The sequence below is a fragment of the Calidris pugnax genome, unplaced genomic scaffold, assembly GCF_001431845.1.
Source record: "Calidris pugnax isolate Ruff unplaced genomic scaffold, ASM143184v1 scaffold28, whole genome shotgun sequence".
Taxonomy (NCBI): domain Eukaryota; kingdom Metazoa; phylum Chordata; class Aves; order Charadriiformes; family Scolopacidae; genus Calidris; species Calidris pugnax.
Window position 1 is genome coordinate 10,412,577 of NW_015090842.1, and position 22,957 is coordinate 10,435,533.

Below are 22,957 nucleotides of genomic sequence, written 5' to 3' on the forward strand. Positions count from 1 at the left end.
GATGGAGTATAAGTTCTCTCTTGTTAGGTGTTTTCATGGTCTTTTGTTTATTCATGCTCTCTTGGCTTTTAAGGTCTGATATGAACTGTCAGCCTGTGGTTCGCACGTGGGAGCCTGTACTAGGCCACCTCCAGAAATCTTTAGTTGATATGAACTCTGTCTGTCAGCCCGTGGTTCGCATGTGGGATCCTGTACTAGGCCACCTCCAGAAATCTTTAGACATTCATAGATCATAACCCACCTAGCTGCTGTAAGCTAGTTCCTCCTTTTGAACATGAGGAGCATACTATGATTTTATCAGTATTTGCTGAATTACTTCTTTTGTTTTTTCCCTGAACTAGCTAAGAACTCCAGAACTAAATTCTGTAAGTGTGCCAGAGACTAATCCCCTAAGAGATCCTCTGAAGGATTCTGCTCTCATTTGCATCACGTTACTAATAAAGGTTGAGCTTTCTTCTCTTCTGGAGGTATTGCCTGGTCTTCCAGGCGTAGGATGAAACATAACATTGTCACCCAGAAATCCTCTAGCAACAATTATGGCTTAATGAAAACATTAAAAGTACTTTTTTTTTAATCTCCTCCTAGAATGCTGTAGCAAAGAATTTCCATCTCTGGCCTGGAAATTCGGCTTAATGAAAACATCAAAAGTACTTATTTTTAATTTCCTCCCAGAATGCTGTGGCAAAGAATTTCCATCTCTGGCCTGGAAATTTGACGGTGATCTAGTGCTTCTTTTTACTTGGAATGTTTTTCTTCTATTACCTAAAAAGAATAAGAGAGGTTACTTTGTAATATGATGATCAGGTTTACTTGGAGACTTCTTTTACCTTTATGTCAGAGCATTTTTAGTAAGTAGCACCACAGTGGGATTCTGCCAATAAAAAAAGCATTAAAAGGTCACAAACCCTTTCATGCTAGTATGTCAATCTTATAAAAACTAATGCATTTTTCACTAACATGTTCTGAGATAGTTGTGGTTGCACACTGGATTGCAGGAGGATTGCTAAATCATTACGTTCAAAGTATGTCTGACCTGCCTTTTATTAAGTGTTGCAGTGAATCCTAACATCATTCATAAACTTTAAGTAGGAGATGTTGAGTTGCCATTTTCAATTTTTATTTTGGTGTCTGAAGGCAAACTAGGTTTGCGTGGTTAGACTATACAATCATTCATCCTGTTCCTCCTTCTGCTTTCCCCCCATCCTGTTCTGACTCATACTTGCAAAGCCACTGGATTAGTCAATTTTAATCTGGTTTCACAAAGATTACAAGGTGCGGCTGGCATGAAGATGGGATCCTGGAAGTGTAGCATGCTAATTGATTGATCGGCAGGCGTGTACTGACCAACAAGTTCTCATCAGCTTTGGAGCCAGCCACAGCAAATGTTCTCTTTCTCAGTTGAGTGGTGGATGTAGATGCTGGTGGGGAAGGAGTATTCTGGGAAGAGATGGGGAAATTGTTACAGTTGGGGTGAGAGTAAGGGGTCGTAAGAGACCTGAAAGTTGAAGTTGGGATAGTTTTGTGAAGAAAGATAGGATTCAAGCTGGTTTAAAAGTAAAATATTAATAATAATGATTAAAAAAATCATTTCACATGTTTATTAGATGACTGATTTGTCTTCTGATGGAAGAACAAATGACAAAAGATAAGAAATATTAGTATTTCGTTTATAAACTAGATGAAAAATTTTTGTTCCTTTTTCTTTTAGGATTTTTTCCAGAGTCACTGGGAGCAGATTCACTTCAAATTCAGCTGCATAAAATGTTTTCTGTTTTAATGAAGAGGCATTGCTGGCCATTTGAAATATTTAACTCGTGTTGCTCTGTTTCAGCTGGAAGGTCACAACGAGCCAGTGATGCTGCAGGTATTCGTGGGTAACGACTCCGGTCGAGTGAAGCCCCACGGGTTCTACCAGGCCTGCAGAGTTACTGGGAGAAACACTACTCCCTGTAAAGAAGTGGACATCGAGGGGACTACTGTTATTGAGGTCGGACTGGACCCAAGGAGGTGTATTTTGTGGGTCGTGCTGCTCAGTATGAAGCAGTGCATGTGGATTAGTAGAATTGCAGAGTCGGGGGGAAGAAAAGAGGAAGCAGTGGTATGCACGCTTCACAAATGCAGCCTGTTTCCTGGATAGACTCTGATGCCTTCAAGTTTAAGCGTTGGTGGTCACTTGCTCTGAGGTACAAAAACTGTATGGTACACAGGACTGAACAGTATCCTCGGTCCTTCTGATCAAGGGGAAGGATCTGGATAGAGCACGTACAGTCAGGGATCCAGGGACTGTTTGCAGAGCTGGTTTCTCCAGCAAGCATTTAGCTGTTTTGTTTGTCTTGCTTCATTTTGAGAGGAGAAAAGGAGAACTGATGTAATTCACCTTACTCAAAGAGTGGAAAAAATGTTTGTGACCAGGATTGCCAGCCTGCTGAAGGAGAGCTTTACTGTAAGTTTGTCAGAGGATGGGAACCAAAGCCCAAAAGGAAAGGAGCAGCTACAAATAGAGGAGAAACATGAGGAAGAAGGCTACAAAGAGGTCTTTCACATTCCTGCTCAGAAGGGAAAACGTTCAAATACTGTCCTCCAGTGACTGCACACTAATGCACAGAGGGTGAATTTGCAGATCTTGTTTCTTCCCTGGTGCAGTCACAGGGCTGTGACTTGACTGGAATCACAGAGACTAGGGGTAGCCTGCATGGCTGGAACGCAGTTGTGGATGTGCCCAGCTGTTTAGAAAAAAGAAGAAATCATGTATCATACAGAGCAGTTTGCATGGACCTCCAGCATGAAATGGGAGCCTGACCTGTTGAGATCAGAGGAGGGAGAAAGCTCAGAGATAATGTTTTGGTATCTGTTACAGACTGCCTGACTGAGAAGATAATAGATGATGCTTTCTGTAGTCCCCTGCATACAGACCTCTCTTACCACGAGAGATTTCAACCATCTGTCCATCTGCAAGGGTGGACATAGTCTGGTGGAAGCAGTCAAAGAACTTGACTGTGCTTGCAAAGGTTTCCTAATGCAAATGGCAGAGGGGCTTACCAGGAGTAATGCTTTGCTTGACTTACACAAACACAAGATCTGATGTCAAATACCATCACAAAAGTTGAAGTGACCACGGTATGAATGTGAGGGTGTACACCGAACTGAGGACAGCACAGTGTTGCACACTGGAATTAAGGCAAATGGCATCTTGGTTGTACTGGGAGAAGTGTGGTCAGCAGGCTGAGCGAGTAGACCGCTATATTTGTTATCATACAAATAAGAAGGAGAAAATACATTTCCTTTCATGTTTTTTTCTTAGTTGTACCACTTTGAGAAAGCAGCAAAGCAGTTCTCAATCCAAAGTTATTTACCAGGTCCACAATGAAATATTTGTTTAGGATACAGCCCTTAAAATTTGTGCTAACTACTGCTGACAGTATAGAAGTATATTTATCTTTAAAGTCCAGTTCAACAGTGTTAGAAACATCTCCAACACTTCACTCAGTCCTCCTGAGTAGTGTAGGAATCCAGTGAAGTTTCATAAGGAAAGAATCCATTCATATAGTCCTGTTGCTATGGTGATTTAGTGCTCATTTATGTGAATTTTCTTAATGGGCCTTTGTTCATCTGAATTTCCTTTTAATTCCTTTCCCAGTTACCCTTTAGCACCCATCAGTGAAAATTCTGTTTGGAAGAGTCTCATGTTACTGAATTCCTGGAAGCTCAAGCTTGCTTAACCAGTAGGCACACTAATTCATACCCTGCATATACAAGACTGCCAGGGTTGGACAGACGAAATGAGTCAGTGGATTTTCAGGAAATCTGAGCTAGGGGAAAAAAATATATATAAAGGACAAGAGGTGTTTGGTTTTGTTTTATAATTTGGGGAGGGAGGGGTTGGGGTGTTTTAAAGGTGGGGAAGAATAGTGTAAAAATGTTGCTAGTTCAGTAGAGATCTGGTGTTTGCTCTTCTCTGGCAGCACCTGTGATAGGCAACCATTGAGATGCATCATTCTTAAGCAGACTGAGGAAAAAAACTAGGTTCTGTGGCCCTTTAAAGAAAACCGTGTTACTTGATGACTTAGAACTACAGCATCTACAATCAATACGCAACATTAAAATTGTATAAACCTTAGTCAAGTGGCTTGTCTGGCAAAAGAAAGATTATCCTGACTGGAAGGTGTCAGCAGAGGTATTCCAGCCATCAGTAGCAGATTTTCATGGTGTCTTGCTAACAGTATTGCGAAGCTGGAGCATTACCATCCAGATGATGAGAGATGCTCTTGCACACCTTTCATATCTTCTTCCAACAGGGACAGTGGGGAAGAAAAGCAGCGCTGGTTAGCTCTAGTGATGCTGTTTCTAGCCAAGGAGACCTTGGTGACATGGTACAAAGACCATTTATTTAGCTTTCTATGTAAAAGAGATTCAATGATGGAGTATAAGTTCTCTCTTGTTAGGTGTTTTCATGGTCTTTTGTTTATTCATGCTCTCTTGGCTTTTAAGGTCTTTGATATGAACTCTGTCTGTCAGCCCGTGGTTCGCATGTGGGATCCTGTACTAGGCCACCTCCAGAAATCTTTAGACATTCATAGATCATAACCCACCTAGCTGCTGTAAGCTAGTTCCTCCTTTTGAACATGAGGAGCATACTATGATTTTATCAGTATTTGCTGAATTACTTCTTTTGTTTTTTCCCTGGACTAGCTAAGAACTCCAGAACTAAATTCTGTAAGTGTGCCAGAGACTAATCCCCTAAGAGATCCTCTGAAGGATTCTGCTCTCATTTGCATCACGTTACTAATAAAGGTTGAGCTTTCTTCTCTTCTGGAGGTATTGCCTGGTCTTCCAGGCGTAGGATGAAACATAACATTGTCACCCAGAAATCCTCTAGCAACAATTACGGCTTAATGAAAACATTAAAAGTACTTTTTTTTGAATCTCCTCCTAGAATGCTGTAGCAAAGAATTTCCATCTCTGGCCTGGAAATTTGACAGTGATCTAGTGCTTCTTTTTACTTGGAATGTTTTTCTTCTATTACCTAAAAAGAATAAGAGAGGTTACTTTGTAATATGATGATCAGGTTTACTTGGAGACTTCTTTTACCTTTATGTCAGAGCATTTTTAGTAAGTAGCACCACAGTGGGATTCTGCCAATAAAAAAAGCATTAAAAGGTCACAAACCCTTTCATGCTAGTATGTCAATCTTATAAAAACTAATGCATTTTTCACTAACATGTTCTGAGATAGTTGTGGTTGCACACTGGATTGCAGGAGGATTGCTAAATCATTACGTTCAAAGTATGTCTGACCTGCCTTTTATTAAGTGTTGCAGTGAATCCTAACATCATTCATAAACTTTAAGTAGGAGATGTTAAGTTGCCATTTTCAATTTTTATTTTGGTGTCTGAAGGCAAACTAGGTTTGCGTGGTTAGACTATACAATCATTCATCCTGTTCCTCCTTCTGCTTTCCCCCCATCCTGTTCTGACTCATACTTGCAAAGCCACTGGATTAGTCAATTTTAATCTGGTTTCACAAAGATTACAAGGTGCGGCTGGCATGAAGATGGGATCCTGGAAGTGTAGCATGCTAATTGATTGATCGGCAGGCGTGTACTGACCAACAAGTTCTCATCAGCTTTGGAGCCAGCCACAGCAAATGTTCTCTTTCTCAGTTGAGTGGTGGATGTAGATGCTGGTGGGGAAGGAGTATTCTGGGAAGAGATGGGGAAATTGTTACAGTTGGGGTGAGAGTAAGGGGTCGTAAGAGACCTGAAAGTTGAAGTTGGGATAGTTTTGTGAAGAAAGATAGGATTCAAGCTGGTTTAAAAGTAAAATATTAATAATAATGATTAAAAAAATCATTTCACATGTTTATTAGATGACTGATTTGTCTTCTGATGGAAGAACAAATGACAAAAGATAAGAAATATTAGTATTTCGTTTATAAACTAGATGAAAAATTTTTGTTCCTTTTTCTTTTAGGATTTTTTCCAGAGTCACTGGGAGCAGATTCACTTCAAATTCAGCTGCATAAAATGTTTTCTGTTTTAATGAAGAGGCATTGCTGGCCATTTGAAATATTTAACTCGTGTTGCTCTGTTTCAGCTGGAAGGTCACAACGAGCCAGTGATGCTGCAGGTATTCGTGGGTAACGACTCCGGTCGAGTGAAGCCCCACGGGTTCTACCAGGCCTGCAGAGTTACTGGGAGAAACACTACTCCCTGTAAAGAAGTGGACATCGAGGGGACTACTGTTATTGAGGTCGGACTGGACCCAAGCAACAACATGACACTTGCGTGAGTTGCTTCTTTTAAAAAAAGTTTTCATTTATTAGCTCGTTTTCAGAAACTGATTTTTCTTTTTCAATTGGACTGGTTAGCAGTTAAAAATCTGACCATCTTGGCACACACCAGGCACTTAGTGAAGCTACATGTATTAAGGAAGAGTTTTAAATCGTGTTCTCAGTTTGTGTTTATTCTATGTAATGCTTAATTTGGTCTTTCCTAAAAGTTTATCAATTAACTTTGTTACATTAGTTTCATGTTCTGTTTGAACAATAATGTGCATATTCAAGCATTACGTCAGCTGTAAGCTGGTCACTGTTTCTATTAGTTGTCTTTTAACAAGTACAGAATTGCTAATGAGAAGAGGGAAGGAGAATATTGGGATCTTCAGATCCCTTTGGGTCCAAAAGGCTGGGAATTGTGGATAGTGAGGCTAAACGCTAGCTTTTCTTGTCTCTTGCTTTGCTTGTTCCATTTCTGTCGTTTCCACCAGATAGTCCTTTGTCATGGAAGCTTCCTGCTTTGCTGTCTTTACAGAGCTTGTCTAGTCAAGTATGGGCACTGTTTTGGAGAGTTTCCAGACGTGTGTAGGCAATGCACGGCTGCTGCTGAGAAGGGATGTGTTCTGTCTGATGGCAGTAATTAACTGTAGTCAATTGCTGAGCAAATGACCTCATCTACCTGTGTGGGTTAGATTTCCCAAGAACCTTTAGATACAAGCTTTTCATATGTATCTTAATATTTAGACAGGGAGTGATCTTCTTTCAAAGTACTCTTTTCAGTAGAATGTCTTTTAATGGGTATGTGGTTGAAAGCTGCCACTATTTTCTTAGAAGCTTGTCTTGTTTCAAGAGAAGAAATGTTTCTTCAATGTACAGTATCCGCTTCTTAAGCAGGATAATACAGTTTGCTAATAGACTGAATCAATTTGATTTTTTTGATATAAAATATATTCCCATGATAAGTCTGGAAACTACCTCTTAGAGAGTAATTTTATAATTGTTCTCAAGTGTTAATGTAAAAACATGCAAATATAGAGATACTAGAAAGGTGAATTTGGAATGATCTATGAACAAAAGTTTTGCCTAGGCTATTTTCTCAAAAGATGTCTTGATGTCTCAAAAGAAATCTTCCTAGTGCTTCAGTGATGCTGTAGCACCTCTCTGTTGATGGTAATGCCAGTGCCACCTTCTCAATCACACTCTCCCCTCCACTCCCTAGCTGTTTCTTTTTGGCCCTTTATGCAGCACAAAATTTTGTTCTACTCAAATTGGATATCAGGGGGTCCCCTGTGGTACTTGGATGTAGGGCCTAAGAACCTGGTAAATTTATAATATTCTTTTTCTTAACACATCGGGCTGTGTTTGAGTTGGTTTGTTTCTTGTTCAAAATCATTTTGCACCTAGCATGTCTTTCTGAAAGGTAGCACTGCATCAGTCTCTCACCCCGGCCCTGTATACATTTCCCATAGGACCACAGTTATGGTATGACCTATCTGTCACTTCCAAGTTCCACTGAGCATAAAAAAAATAATATGACTACAGTAAGTTTTCTTCTACTACTGCTTTAAGTGAACACAGAATATTTTGTAGTCATAATCTTACAAACTCAGATCTAGCTCCAGGAATGGAAGAATGAAGATCTGTGATTATCAACTGAATGCTTACCAGAATTACTTTGTTACATTGCATTTCCTGTTTTATTTATACTGCTTTCCTGTTCCTTCCTCCCATGATTCATCATCCAGATTATGCAAGGATGAATTGAAAACCAGGCTTTATAATGGGAAAGGTCATATAGAGATTTCATGTAAATAAAAAACATAATCTAACAATATTTCAGTAATTACTTCAAGAGTTTTGACTTTGTGGCTTGTGTAACTAGTTGAAAGATTATTGCAAGTGATGATGAACTTCTTAAACTCTATTAAACTCTCAACTATTTTGTGTTGTTAGGGTTGACTGCGTGGGAATACTGAAGCTGAGAAATGCTGATGTTGAAGCTAGGATAGGGATTGCTGGTTCCAAGAAAAAAAGCACACGTGCTAGGCTGGTATTTCGTGTTAACATCACTCGCAAAGATGGTTCAACTTTGACTCTTCAGACACCTTCTTCCCCAATTTTGTGCAGTAAGTATCAAAATTAAAAGTTTGTATTAGAGGACTCTGGATTTTAGTGTAATTGTCATAAAATCCTTGGGGGGGAAAAAACCTTCAGTGTTAATCTGTGATTGTTTGAGAATTGCTACGGCTAAGATCACAGGAATTGATTTTTATTTGGAGTGCAGATTAGTTAAATGACTAACCAGTACTTAAAAGCAGTTATAACTTTTATTAAATGAATTTTTGCCTTCTAAAAGGTCAGAATTTTTTACATGATTGCTTTGAACTTTTCGTATGACTTTTTTTGATACAGGTTTTAATCTCTTCTGTGTTGTCACATTCATCAGCATCCAGTGATAGAAGGGACTTACTAATAAGTTAGTAAGAATGGCTCTTTACAATCATGGTAGTTCATTGGGCCAGAGCCCGAATCTCTTCTGGTTCAGTGCAAGAATGAAACTTTTTATAGCTTTTTATTTAAAATGCTCTGCTTAGCACTGAGCACAGATGGCTGCACGGAATGGTTATGTTATACAGAACAACAGGGAAATGAAGTCAGAGGAGACTGCAATACATCAGGGGCTGCCTGTGCATATACCCTCTGTAGTGACTTCTATTTACAGGGAATTCTGTTCATCTGCCAAAGAGAAGAGATAGGGACACATGTTTAATACAGCTGTTGATGGGATTATTGGTACTTCTTGATGAACAAGATGATAGGAAAGCTTTATCTTCATGCGTGGAATATAGTATGATTATGCAAGCTGCTGTGTGCTTGTGTTGAGCTCTTTCCATTGTGTAAAAAGAAGTTATTGTTTTTAGGTTTTTTCTTTTTTCTAAACACTGTCAGTACCTATTGTGTCAGGGCTCCCATTCAACTCGTCTTAAACTACACTGCTCTGTTGCCAGTGAAAGAACAGATTGGAAGAGGAGATAATTAAAAACATGTGAGCTTCCACATCAGATACCACCATGCAATTCCAGTGCTGCAGGCAACGGGCGATTCGGCAGATGTGTCATGTAGCCTGTCTCTCCTTCCAGTGCTCTGCTCTCACAGAGAGCCCCTTTGCAAGATTTGGGGATAGCAGGAAACCCTGAAATGGGTCATAACCAAAGATGTGTCACTGCTGATGCAGGGGAGGACTCTCCTCTCTTCAGTCATCTTGTTTCTAAGCTTTAGGCAATGGTTTGATGTTTGGGGTGCTCTTCCAGGAAGACCTACTTGAGGTGTTCCCTTCCATCTTTTTTTCCTTCTCCTGCCATTTTTTTTTTTTTTTTCAAAATCTTTTGCTAAATTTTTCCAGTGGTGTAGTTCTCAGAACTACACATTTTTGTTGGAAAATACATAAGTACTTTTGCTAGAAATATGGTTGTCTCTGTAGCTCCATTCCAGTCAGTATAGCATTGTGGTATTTGATCTTCATTTTCAGATTTAAGAGGAAAAAAAAAAAAACATTTTCTGTAAAATCTCCAAAAGCTATTTCTGTATATATTTTGTTTGTATCATTAACTTACAGGTTAAAGATAAAATTATTTAAATCACAGCAGAAATGGGAATGGAAATTATGTAGTGTTTTCAATTCAAAACTTGCTATTGTAAGAAGAAGCTGAGAGTCTGAGATGTTTTACAGACTGATTTTAAGATAGGTCTAGATTCTAAAAAAGCTGTATTTGATGCACTGCCTGCTTAGCTTGTTGGTAAGGCAATTCCAATATTGGTTTATGGGTCCCTTGCAGTCTTCATTCTGTTGAATGCATCTGTTTATACCAGTAACATTAATAGCTGTGTTTTGAGATCTCCCCTGCAATGAGCAGGGTCATCTTCAACTAGATCAGGCTGCTCAGAGCTCTGTCCAACCTGATCTTGAATGTTTTCAGGGACGGGGCACCTACCACCTCTCTGGGCAAAATGGGCCAGTGTTTCAATATATGTTCTAGTGTTCCAGTGTAAATAAAGTTCTAAAAATAAATACAGTAAAAAGTAATTTGATTTAGTTTTTAGCAAGATGGGTTTTGGTCAGTTGTGAAGAAAATCTTCCTAATTGTGTAAATTGCTAAGAGACTGCCCAGCAATTTTATAGCATCTCCATTGCTGGAAGTCTAAAACAAAGGAACAAAATGCTCTGAAGAATGATGTGGGTAGAACCGTAAAGGTTGAGAGGGGAATTTTTTTTGAGGATCTTTCCAGACTTTTTTTTCCAGATTCTGTTATTCCCATGTCTTAACTTACTCTAAAGTTATGGTGACTTGCAGTAGCCAACCAAATAATGCTGGTACATATACACTGGCTGATCAACTGGGCATATAATTTTGTTGTTTAAGTTTCTTTTTTATATAAATCATCTCTTCCAGCACATTACGTCTGGTTTGTTTGCCACATACATCTTACTATGGATGTGTACCCTGATCTTCTCGTAATAAGGTTTACAATTTTCACTCACCAGAGCCCGTTTATGTTGTATTTTTTAGCTAATACTGCTGTCAAAGTTTCAATAATGTTCCTGAAACCATAGGAAAGATGCAGGCTCATTATTTAAAGCCTATGATTTAAATAGGCTTTGATAACTTGTTAGCAAACCTATATCCAGTTACTCTTTTCAGAAGTTCATGTGCCTTGAGCATATTTAGTAGTTGCGTAACGGTTGCCTAGGAACCTGCTGCAACAGTTGTAGAAAAATCCTTTCTGAAAGGTCATTAAATAATTTGGAGTGTTACAGTATGTATGTTGGTCTACGTAGTAAGCCCAGAGAATACTGTTATTAAACACTACAAGTGGGCCACGGAGGTGCAAAGCACAAGTACAAGCTTATGCCAGTAGGATTTTATGGTGAATGGAAAAGATGTTTGAGAAACCTTTATTAGAAACTGGAATTGTTTTATAACATATTAAATGTGACAAACTCAAAATACATTATTTTAGAATGTATGTCTCTATTTAAATTGTCTTTGAGGTTCGTTTTCACTTTGCGCATATGGTCTTAGTTGATTTATGGTTTAAGAAGCATAGAAATAGTTTGCAGCAAAGATAATTTGTAATAATGTTATATAAATCATTGTCTGAATCTCAGTGGCTGAGAGGCAGAGGTTTCCAGGGGTGTGTATCTGTAAGCTGTGTGTTCTTTGCTCGTTCGTAGGATATAAATTGATATAATCCCCAACTACAGAGATGCAATTCCTGCAAGCATTTGTATTAGCTGATGTTATATAGGTCTAGAAAGTCAGAGAATCATAGAATGGTTTGGGTCTGAAGGGACTGTAAAGATCATCAAGTTCCAGGCCCCCCTGCCATGGGCAGGGACACCTCCCACTAGAGCAGGTTGCTCAAAGCCCTGGGTTAGTTAGTTCTTGCACCAGCCAGAAAGCTACGTCATGTAAAAAAAATCTGTGAAAAAACAGGTAATATGGGAACTAGTAAAGATCATCAAGTTCCACGCCCCCCTGCCATGGGCAGGGACACCTCCCACTAGAGCAGGTTGCTCAAAGCCCTGGGTTAGTTAGTTCTTGCACCAGCCAGAAAGCTACGTCATGTAAAAAAAATCTGTGAAAAAACAGGTAATATGGGAACTACTACTTCTACCCTCTTGCATAGCAGAACAAAATAAGCTTTCTAAAAATGTCCTTTTAGCTTAAGGATGGATTTGTGTGGGAAGAGTCATTAAAGATCCCCTAGTACTAACCCAAAAGCTTTTTGTTCTAGATGTTAATATCTTCTTGATTTCAAACTATGTGTTTTTTCAATTGCAGCTCAACCAGCAGGAGTTCCAGAGATCCTAAAGAAAAGTCTGCACAGTTGTTCAGTGAAGGGTGAAGAGGAAGTTTTTCTGATTGGCAAGAATTTCCTAAAGGGAACAAAAGTGATTTTCCAAGAGAATGTTTCTGGTTAGTGTGAAAGCAGTAATGCTTGGGGTGCTGAAGAGAACCTATTTGGGCTTAGGTTGGTTAATAAGGTTTAGCTGTAGAGAACAAACTGAGAGGCAGAATCAAAGGCACTAAAATAAATTGCTTTATTGCTTTATATGGATGTGCAATCAATTATGCTTTTTAACTTTTGTTTAGATGAGAATTCTTGGAAGGCAGAAGCTGAAATAGACATGGAATTATTTCATCAGGTACTTAAGTATTTTTATTATTATTACCAAAAAAAGACTCTGACTCCGTTTCCAAAGAAAAATTGAATAAGCCTTTCCCTCTTTCTGTGTATTTCTCAAAATAATACTCCTTTTTGTCAAGTAAGTTCTTTAGAGAGTCTGGTGGAATGGCATTGTTTTGGGTTTACACAAGTATAATTGTTCAATTTCTAATTGAGAACTTAGATGCCGCAGTAGGAGCATGGTATCTGAACTTGGTGAGCAAGTTTGTGCCCTTACATACAATGTAATTAAAAGACCTAATAAAGTTTTCCAGCAGCTTTCCTAAGGACACATTAGATTACAACTTATTGTGTGTATACTTGACTGAATTTCTGTTCTGCTTTCAAATGTGCAAAATATTTGTTTATTCTTTTTGACACAACTAAGTGTCTTTAAGGACTATTGGCCTGAAACTAGAGAAGTTTAGATGTAAATAATGTCTGACAAATGTCATCTTGCTCCCACCTCTGAAGGCAGTATTCCACCATGTGCTGGTAGAAATGATTTCTCACTTCTAGTGGGGTAGATAGTTGGGGAATAGACAGATCACTCACCGTTAATACTGTTTGATGAATGATTACCAGCCTATTTTTTGATGTCTGCTCAGTCTTAAATCCGCTTAAGTGTAACACGAAACTGCATCCTCCATCTGTTCACACTGAATACAAAGATCTGATTCAGCAGAACAGTGAAGCTACTTGAGTCCAGCAGAATTTGATGGCAAACTGATTGCAGTTCAGTAAGGCATGTTAGGCATAAGCTTATGTTTAAAGTGCTGGACTTTATATATCTTTCCTTTCTTCACTTTCTATTTAAGCTGTAAGTTGCCAATGAGGATCCATATAGGCAGATTATTCAATTATCTCTTCTAGCACAAATTAGTTACTGAAACTGTAACCTGATTACGATTCCCCCAGTGTCTTTGTTTTTTATGGTATTTTGTCTGTCTGTTTTGATGGATGTTAGTACAATTAAGGTCAATAGTAACAAAGTAAGATTTCTAATGTGGTTTGGTTTTTTTTCTCATTATTATTTTGCATTGCAGAATCACCTTATTGTAAAGGTGCCACCATATCACGACCAGCAAATAACCTCAGCTGTTTCTGTGGGAATATATGTGGTGACCAATGCTGGAAGATCACACGATGTGCAACCATTTACGTACACTCCAGATACATGTAAGTAAAATAGAAAACTGAGGGAAGGAATGAACAGTTTTATCTCATTTCATCTCATTTCTGATTTCATAATATTTAGTCCATACAGCAGAAGCGTTAAGTAACGTGGATCTTTTCAAACTCTTCTTGCTGTCAAGGTTTGCTATGTTAAATAATAAAATCTAAAGGCTTGGGTTTTCTCATTTGTGTCAAGTAGCTCAAATTTCAGCTGCATGGAGACAGCTGTTCTTATAAAGTAGCATCCATTTCTAGTATCAGGTTCAAAATTGAGCAGGAGAAAAAGTAGACATGCTACATAGAGCACACCAAATATAACCAAAAACCAGCACCAAGCTTTATCCTAAGGAATGTTGACATTTGACCATATAATGTATTTTTATTTTTCTATATTACAATACACAGTGCGATTGCTGACTGGCTCTTTCATTTTTTGGAAGTGAAAATGACATTTTGGGCACTGTGATCACTGGTGCATTCACAGCCACAAACAGAAAGTTTATGTACAACTCAGAATGTTTCTCTGGGTTTCAAAGAACCCTAATTTCTTTAAGATATAACTAATTGTTTTGGTTTGCTTTGTTGGTTTTTTTTTTCTTGTTTGTTGTTTTAACATAAGGAAGTTTCAATGTGTTTTGTCTCAACAGCTGGTACTCTGAATGTTAACGTGAAGAAGGAAATCTCCAGCCCAGCCCATCATTGTTCTTTTGAAGAGGCTATAAAAGGTACTAAATTGATTCTTATCATTGTTGTTAATGATTTAACTATAAATTCCTACCCAAATTTGGAGTTATGAATCAGACATCCTGTGAAGATAAGTCTGTGCATATAAAATCTGGCCGTATTCTTACACTGAGGTTTATTTTCTGATTCTGAATATTTTAATTCAGCTGTATTCTCAGTATATTTTAACATGTTCTAGTATAGAACAAAAACTTTGCAAAAAAAAAAAAAAAAAGAGTATTTTGTATTCATGCCACAGGCCCAGCAGCCTAATCTTCATTTAATACACTTGCAAGGGAAGAAAAAAAAGAAAGACTAAAATGGCAGTTAATACGAATTATTTAGAAACTGTCTAATGGTAATTTAAGCAAAAACACACATAAAGGTGTGTGTGGGGGGAGAGCGGAGTACTGAAAACATGAACGTGCCCACTTGGTATTTTTCAGAAGCTGTCCAGTGGTTTTATGAGACTGCTATCAGTGCGTCTAGTTAAGAGTGCTAATTCTGGCAATTTCAATTTATTCCCTTCAGTGAGGTGCCGTGGTTTTGTGGGTTTTTTTGTTTGTTTGTTTCTGACCATGCAAGGTTTGTCACTTTGTTCTAAGTTTGCCTGGGGTTTAAGTGTGAAGTGAATTGATCCTTCTGATATTGAAATAAAGTAGAGGAAGGAAATGTTTTCTAGTTGATTGTTAAAGCTGTGGTACTGTACAAAGCTTAATGGAAATTTCCATAACCGGCTCTGGAGAAAGCAGGTTGAAAGGTAAGCAAATTAACAATGTGATCACAAGTTTGATAGGAATCCGTAGCTTCAGGTTAAAATGGTGAAGCTCATGTTTGAAGTTAATAGCTTGGTCTTGGCAGGCGATATATTTACAAGTTGACTTTACAGCTTGTTAGGGAGGATAATACAAGATACTATGAGTTTCAACCTGCAGAGAGTATTTGGAGGAGAAATATGTGAAAATATTTAGGGCAATGAAACAACATGATAAAAGGACTGGTAAGACTTCTAGTAGCAAGATTGAAAAGAAGAGGATAATAATAACTGATGTATCAGGCCAAGCCTGCCATCCATTTAGACTTGTACAGAGGCTTAACTAAGGGAATATACCAGCTGCTTCAGGAGAATATCTGCTGTGCATAAGAAAACAACATGCTGTTTCTGTTGCTTCGTGTCTTCCATTTGAGGCAATAAATCTTAATTTACTTTCCTGGGTGGGTTTTCTGCTAGCCAGCTCCTTTTTGACAGTTCATTCCTTTACCTATTCTACTGTAGGTTGATAATGAATCAGAGGTCAGACAGTTTCATCTGCTTTATGTACTTTGTCTCTGCACATGTCCCAACCCGTCTTTCCTCACTGTTCTGAAATCGTAAAGACCAGGTGGGGATCCAGCAGGCTGCCACGTCCTTCCTGTTTCCTTTCACTGGGAGCAAAATCCTAGAATTCATAATTTCTTAAGTGGCATCATTTCCAGCAGCCCTGGCCAAATAGAATAAACTGTTGTTGGCAGGGACACGTACAGTTACGTACTGAGCTACAAGGCCTTTCTCTTCCTATCACTGGCAATTTGAATATTTGTCTCAAGTATCTGTGAATATTCCTTAAAATAATTTCTATTGCAACATCTGCATATGTAAGAAAACAAAACATGGCTTCCCAAAGCCGTTAGAGATTCTTGGCTCTAACATTTTAAGAGACTGCAGATTTGACAGACTTCAATGGCACATTATGTTTCAAGACAACTAATTTATAAATCTAAGCTGTTCTGTAGAACTTGATGAAGATGAAGGTGTATGGACAACCATGTAGTTCAGGTCTTCGCCTTCTAAGATGGAAGTAGCGCTGGAGTGTTGTTAAGTGGTTAATGATGGTTTCAGTTGCCAGCTTTGGGAGAAAAGGGAAAGAGGGTGTGTATGCCTTGATAAGATGGTAACTATTGAGAGGTTCTAAACCAAGCCTATTACAAAAACATAGTAAAAGACTAAAACCAACAATGTTTCTTTGCTTTTGAAACTTCTTTTTCATGATTCATCTCAGGGTTTTTTCGTTCTTCCCACCAAAGATGGTGCTGTGAACGAACATGCCACTGCTAGAATCTGATCTGTGTACCATTGGGATTGTTTTTTAATTGCTTGCTTATTTTTTTTCTTTATTTTTTTTGATGAACGCAACATGATTAAGCACATAGAAGAGAAAAGCTTCTAAATTGTGCCTATGGTAATAGAAAAACACTGACTGCTGTCTTTAAATGCACTGTATGACTAGCTGTCCTGAAGTAGACCTATTTTAGAATAGTCTCACTCAAATTGCATTCCCTGCCAGCAGCACAGCCCAGCACGTCAGGTCATGGGGCTTCTGGAGCCACCCCAAACCTGTGAGTTAGCAGAAGGAGGGAAAGAGTTTATTTGGCTGTGGGTATATTGACAACTGTTGCCATACTGACAGCTGAGAATTTATTGCTAGACAGAAAATTACATTTCAGGAGGGTGTCTTCCATTTTACATAAAATAAACACACAAGGACAGTTACTGAGGACGTGGCATCCTGTTGATATAAATTTCCAGTAATTTTACTGCCACGTTGTTGCAGGATTTAAATTTGTTTAAAGCATGGAGGTGTGTTGCTTTATATTGAAGATTAATTCTTTAACTTACTTTAAAAAGTACTTATGGAACTGGGTTTTTTACAGGCTTTCCTGTTGGTTTGTTTTAAGCTCAATTTCAGCAGTATTTGAAATCAAGAAAACTAATTTTATTTACAGCAAAAATCTCAGCTTATGTAATGTTTCTTTATGTGGTTCAGGAAAAATTAAAAATAAAACTAAAAATATCTAATTAATTTTAAGAAGCCACCTTTCTACTTAAAAAAAAAAAATAGAAAAAATAGACATTGGAAAGGCAAAATAACAACATGCTCTTGCAGCAGAGCTGGCATGCAGATTTATCAAGTGTTGGCTTGATTAGTCCTTTAACAAAGTAAAAATACAGTCTGAATGCTTTGAGCACTCTGTTCACATGGTTATCTGAAAACAGACATTTTTCAAAATGAAATAGAGAAGTTGTACAGTTAAAGTGTAGTAAAGTTTAAAATCTGATAATTTGTGGAAAGATGTCTTTTATGCTTGTAGTTTAAGCTGTTGGTGGATGGCTGTCCTGGTCTGGAAAGATATGAAATGAAAGAAAACCAAAATTTTGGCATTGCCATTAGCCTTAAAAATAACCTTTGAAGGTTTGAGATTTTTTTCTAGGATCATTTGAAGTATTCAAATGATTGCAATAGTCCCTCTGCATGTTACTGTCTAACATCAGAATGAGAGCTCTTATGGTAGCTCTGAAAAGTAAGATGGGAAGCTGGCCACCACTGGGAACCTGCTCTTTGTATGGTGAATGTTAACATTTCATTGCCTTTCTGTTGTTTTTATTTGTGACTGCAGCAGTGAAAGCCACTGGTTGTAACCTGGAGAAGGTAAACATTCTTCCTAGTGCCTTGATAACTCCACTCATGCCAAGCAGTATGATTAAGAATGAAGATGTGGCTCCAATGGAAGTAAGTGCAGAAAAAAGATCTCCCCCTGTATTCAAGGTAAGTTTGATTGTGATCTGCAGACAGTAGCTTTAATAGTCTTAGTTACATTTACCCACCAGTCCATGTTCTAATAGTGGAGAAGAGCAACACACAGGGAAAATATGTCTGAGATTGGTCTGGGCAAACTGTGATCAGAGAGCATGATTGAAATAATAGACAATTTCCTTTGGAAGTAACTTATCTTGTTCCTGCATGCAAATGGATTGGTTAGTGATGCTATGATGTAATTTTTTTTTTTTCCATGTGACATAGAACTAGTAAATTACTGTAAGAATATTATTTTAGTCACTTCTAGCATTGCTATCATTAGATTGTACCTTGACTCCTTCCTTGAAGTAGCGTTTCCACTGCTCATCATTTGCTCCCTTGTTTGGGGAAATCTTTCATCTGAACGTAGTGGATTGGTAGAAATTTTGTAAGCACAACCTGAGTAAGCTTACAAATTGCTTAATGTATTGTTCTTTTCAGGCTTCAAATGTGGTTGGACCAACTCAACAAACATTGGAAAACAGTATGTCCGGCATATCAACTTCTGCTTCCCATTTACCTTCTGAAAATGAAAACCAGCAACAAATACAGCCGAAGGTGTATAATGCAGAGACACTAACTACTATCCAAACGCAGGACATTTCCCAGCCTGGTAGCTTTTCAGCAGTCTCTGCTCCAGGTCAGCTGCAGAACAGCGATGCGTTACTGCAGCAAGCTGCACAGTTCCAAACAAGAGATTCCCAAACTAGGGAAGTCTTGCAATCAGATGGCACAGTGGTCACTTTGTCACAATTAACTGATGCATCACAACAACAGCAGTCTACACTCTCAGAACCAGCACAGGCATTGCAGCAACAGATTTCATCAAGTATTTTCTCATCGGCAAGCGGCGTGAGTCAGTTACAGAACACTATACAGCAACTCCAAGCTGGGAATTTTCCAACTAACACTGCCACTGGCAGCAATGGAAACGTTGACTTGGTGCAACAGGTATTGGAAGCTCAACAGCAGTTGTCTTCTGTTTTATTTTCTGGTTCAGACAGCAGTGAGGATGTTCAAGATCAGCTAAACGCAGATATCTTTCAGCAAGTTAGCCAGATACAAAATAGTGTCAATTCTGGGATATTCTCCTCATCAGACACAGCTGTCCATTCCAGACCAGAGAATCTTTTGCCTGGACGAGCTGAAAATGTTCACTCACAGCCTGAAAATGCACTGTCCAATCAACAGCAGCAACAACAGCAGCAGCAGCAGCAGGCGATGGAGACTTCTGCAGCAATGGTGATAGGAATCCAACAGAACATTTGCCAAGCTGCAACACAGATGCAGTCCGATTTGTTCTCCTCGACAACGTCAGGGAATGGAGCCCTCCAGCAGTCGCCTGTTTACCAGCAGGCTTCTCACATAATGAGTGGGTTATCAACAAGCGAAGACATGCAAATGCAGTGTGAAATATTCTCTTCATCTCCTGGTGTTTCTGGAAGTGAGACTACTCCTGCTGCTCAGCAGCAGGTCTCCAACAATGGACCTACTATGTTTCAGGCATCAAATTCTGCAGATGGAGAAGAAGCTTCAGGCCAGAGTAAACAGATGCAAAGTACCGTATTTCAGACCATGGTTCAGATGCAGCATAGTGGAGAAAGTCAATCTCAAGTTAATCTCTTTTCATCTACCAAAAACATGATGACCGTTCAGGCAAGTGGAACTCAACAACAAGGAGGTGCTCTCTTCCAGCAGGGCGGAGAAATCATGTCTATTCAGTCGGGAAGCTTTATGCAGCAGTCTCCACATTCACAAGCTCAGCTTTTCCACTCGCAGAATCCTATCGGTGATGCTCAAAATATATCACAGGAAGCACAAGGCTCTATTTTTCACAGTCCAAATTCCATTGTCCACAACCAGACCAGTACTAATTCCTCAGATCAGCTGCAGCCTCCGATGTTCCACTCGCAGAACACCATGGGTGTATTACAGAGCTCTTCAGTTCCTCAAGACCAGCAGTCTGCTAACATGTTCCTCTCCCAGAGTTCAATGAACAACCCTGCAACTCAGGAAGAACAGATGTCATTCTTTACAAGCCCAAATTCCATTTCTCCTCTTCAGACAGCAACAAACACTGAACAGCAGACTTCTTTCCAGCAGCAGACACAGATCTCTCACATCCAGAGTTCTATGCTTCCCCAGGAACAGCCCCAGACTCAGCCTGCTCAGCAAGGTTTGTTTCAGTCTCAAGTGTCATTAGGCTCCATGCAGTCCAGTTCAATTCCCCAGAACCAACAAGGAGCCATCTTCCAGCCTCAGCATTCGATGGTTGCTATTCAGAGTAGTCCTCCGTCTCAAGAACAGCAGCAGCAGCAACAGCAGAACATGATGTTCAGTAATCAAAATGCAATGGGTACAATTGCATCTCAAAAGCAGAACATGATTTTCAATCCAAATCAAAACCCAGTTACCAATCAGGAGCAACAAGGCCAGTCCATTTTTCATCCACAGACTAACATGGCATCAATGAACCAGGAGCAGCAGCCCATGCAATTCCAGAGTCAGACTACAGTGTCTTCTCTTCAGAATCCTGGATCCAACCAGGCTGAAGCACAGCAGCCAGCCATCTTCCATAACTCGCCCCAGATTCAGTTGGTCCAAGGGTCACCAAGTTCTCAAGAGCAACAAGTCACCCTCTTCATCTCTTCAGCTTCCATGTCTGCCTTGCAGAACAGTATGAGCCAGCAAGAGCTGCAGCAGTCTCCTATGTACTCTTCTCAAAACAGCATGGCAGGAATGCAAGGAACTGCTTCCCCTCCACAGCAACAAGCTTCTTTATTTCACAACACAGCGGGAGGTGCTATCAACCAGCTGCAGAATTCTCCTGCTTCATCTCAGCAAACATCAGGAATATTCCTGTTTGGCATTCAAAACAGTAAGTGGTAGATGCCCAATTTATGGTTTAGAAGAGCTACTAATTGGAGTCTGTGAGACAATTGTTCAGTTCTAAAATATTTTTTAAAAATAATAAAATTCTGGAATAAGTAATGTAGCAGTACAATTGAGAATATACATTAGTCTTCTCACATTTAGGATTAACGTGTGACAAAACTACCTTAGAATTGTGTGTGTCTATATAGAAATAAGTATATCTATAAATACATATAAATAGCATTAACGTGTGACAAAACCACCTTAGAATTGTGTGTGTCTATACAGAAATAAGTATATCTATAAATACATATAAAATATTATTAATAACACATGCAAATATTTTTAACAAGTACACACATGTTAAAAAAATGTGCTTATGCTCTCTTAAGACAGCTCCACTAATCTTTGTCTTGCTGCATTTTGTTTCCACGATTTATGCAATGACTTTCTCCACACATTGTTGAAGAAAAGCAAAGATTTTAGAAGTCCAGAAGAGAGTCTGTTGAAGTGTATTTGAAACCCCTTTAATTTTATAAGCCTGCAATTTTCCATATCTCATCTCTGAATCTAGGGTCTGTGACAAGTTCTTTGGGTCGTAGATCCTTTCATCTGCCTGTAAAGGGCTGTATGTTCCTGTGAAATTCCAGAAGTAACAGATGCAGATGATGATTATAGTATCTTAAAAAAGATCTGGACAGAAAGCCATAGCTGTGTGCTTGGCCTGTGGTTACACCTGAATATGTACTTTGTTGTATGAACTCTTTGACAATCAGGCCATATACACCCAAGCCTTTCCATGAAGCTGAAGATAATGATAGGAGAATGTGACACCATTTGCAGATTTATAGGAGGAGCTAGTGGATACTTTGAACTGAAGATGACACATCTGTAATTAACTCAACACTTATGCCATGCATTCTGGTTTTCTTCTAGCTAAGTATTGCCCTCTGGGGTGTTAACAGTCTTTGGTCATAAAGACAGTGTCCACATATTCAATATGTACACCTTGACCTTGTGCTTACACCCTGAGAGAGTAATGACCAAAGGTGGTCATGTGAACAGAAGTGCAAGTAACTTTCTACACAGTTTATAGTCGATATATGTAAAGAAGTTGGCTAATTCACTGCATGTATTAACCCAATTTAAACGGTCCTTTGTTCTTCCCTCCCTGCTTCACAGACTGTGGGCAGCTGCTGACTTCTGGACCAGCTTCGTTGCCGGATGAGTTGATGGCTATCAGTCAGCCAGGTCAGCCACAGAGCGAGGGACAAGCGGCAGTGCCAACGCTTCTCTCCCAGCAGATATCTGAGACTCCTCCACTACCCTCAGCTATGGCAACCAATCAGAATATTGAGAAAATAGATGATCTGCTTGTGTCGTTGCAAAACCAGGGGAACAATATGGCTGGCTCGTTTTAATTAGTCAAGTAAGTAGCGTATTTCGGTTTTGTGGTTCATTCCTGCCACATATACTTTTGTTCAGTAAGTCTTTACTTGGGAGCATAACACCATACTCAAAGGGATCAGCTAAATTACCAGTATTGCTGAATTCAGAATACCAGTGGCTAGAATGAAGAGTTATTAAAAACAGTCAGAGGTTGGAATTTGTGTGAAGCAGTTGAGATGGGGTCTTGTCATTCAGTTGCTGTATGTTTTGTCATCTGCTGTTACCGTCTCGTACTTCACTAGGAAGCAGAGCAGATCACCAACAGCTTGGCAGATAAAAGTGTTATGAAATATGACTGTAGTTAAAAAGTTAAGGCTTATTGAGTAAAGAACATCTCAAGTCTGTACTATTCTGAGGTTGCCCCCTGGGTTACAATAACGTAATGTCGGTAGAATATGGCAGCTATTGAGATTGTGCCACATGCTGAGTCTTTGTTAAAGTGAGCTGTCACAGTCGGCTGTTACTAGGAAACGTTCTGCTCTTAGAAGGTGCCTTTTTGAGAGGTGAAAGAGGTTTTGACTACAAATTAGTTCCAAGTACCAGGAGGACTCTGGAATCTGGTATTGTCCACAGTGTGTAACATGGCTCTAGTTAACTGTGCTGCCATCCTAAATCCTCCG

The 22,957-nt window shown here is 39.1% G+C and overlaps 1 protein-coding gene across 3 annotated transcripts in view; it reads left to right on the forward strand.

Annotated features, from left to right (window-relative positions):
* The window catches only part of NFAT5 (nuclear factor of activated T-cells 5, tonicity-responsive), a 63,477-nt gene that overhangs the window by 32,804 nt on the left and 7,716 nt on the right, over nt 1-22,957 (forward strand). For all 3 annotated transcript variants that reach the window (XM_014942299.1, XM_014942300.1, XM_014942301.1), the window contains exons 5-14: nt 1,832-1,987; nt 6,249-6,283; nt 8,227-8,399; nt 12,117-12,251; nt 12,429-12,481; nt 13,548-13,680; nt 14,325-14,402; nt 17,836-17,984; nt 18,456-20,892; nt 22,071-22,317. In XM_014942299.1, coding sequence (XP_014797785.1) covers nt 1,832-1,987; nt 6,249-6,283; nt 8,227-8,399; nt 12,117-12,251; nt 12,429-12,481; nt 13,548-13,680; nt 14,325-14,402; nt 17,836-17,984; nt 18,456-20,892; nt 22,071-22,309 — 3,588 coding nt within the window. In that variant the 3' untranslated portion in view covers nt 22,310-22,317. The remainder of the gene's footprint in view (nt 1-1,831; nt 1,988-6,248; nt 6,284-8,226; nt 8,400-12,116; nt 12,252-12,428; nt 12,482-13,547; nt 13,681-14,324; nt 14,403-17,835; nt 17,985-18,455; nt 20,893-22,070; nt 22,318-22,957) is intronic.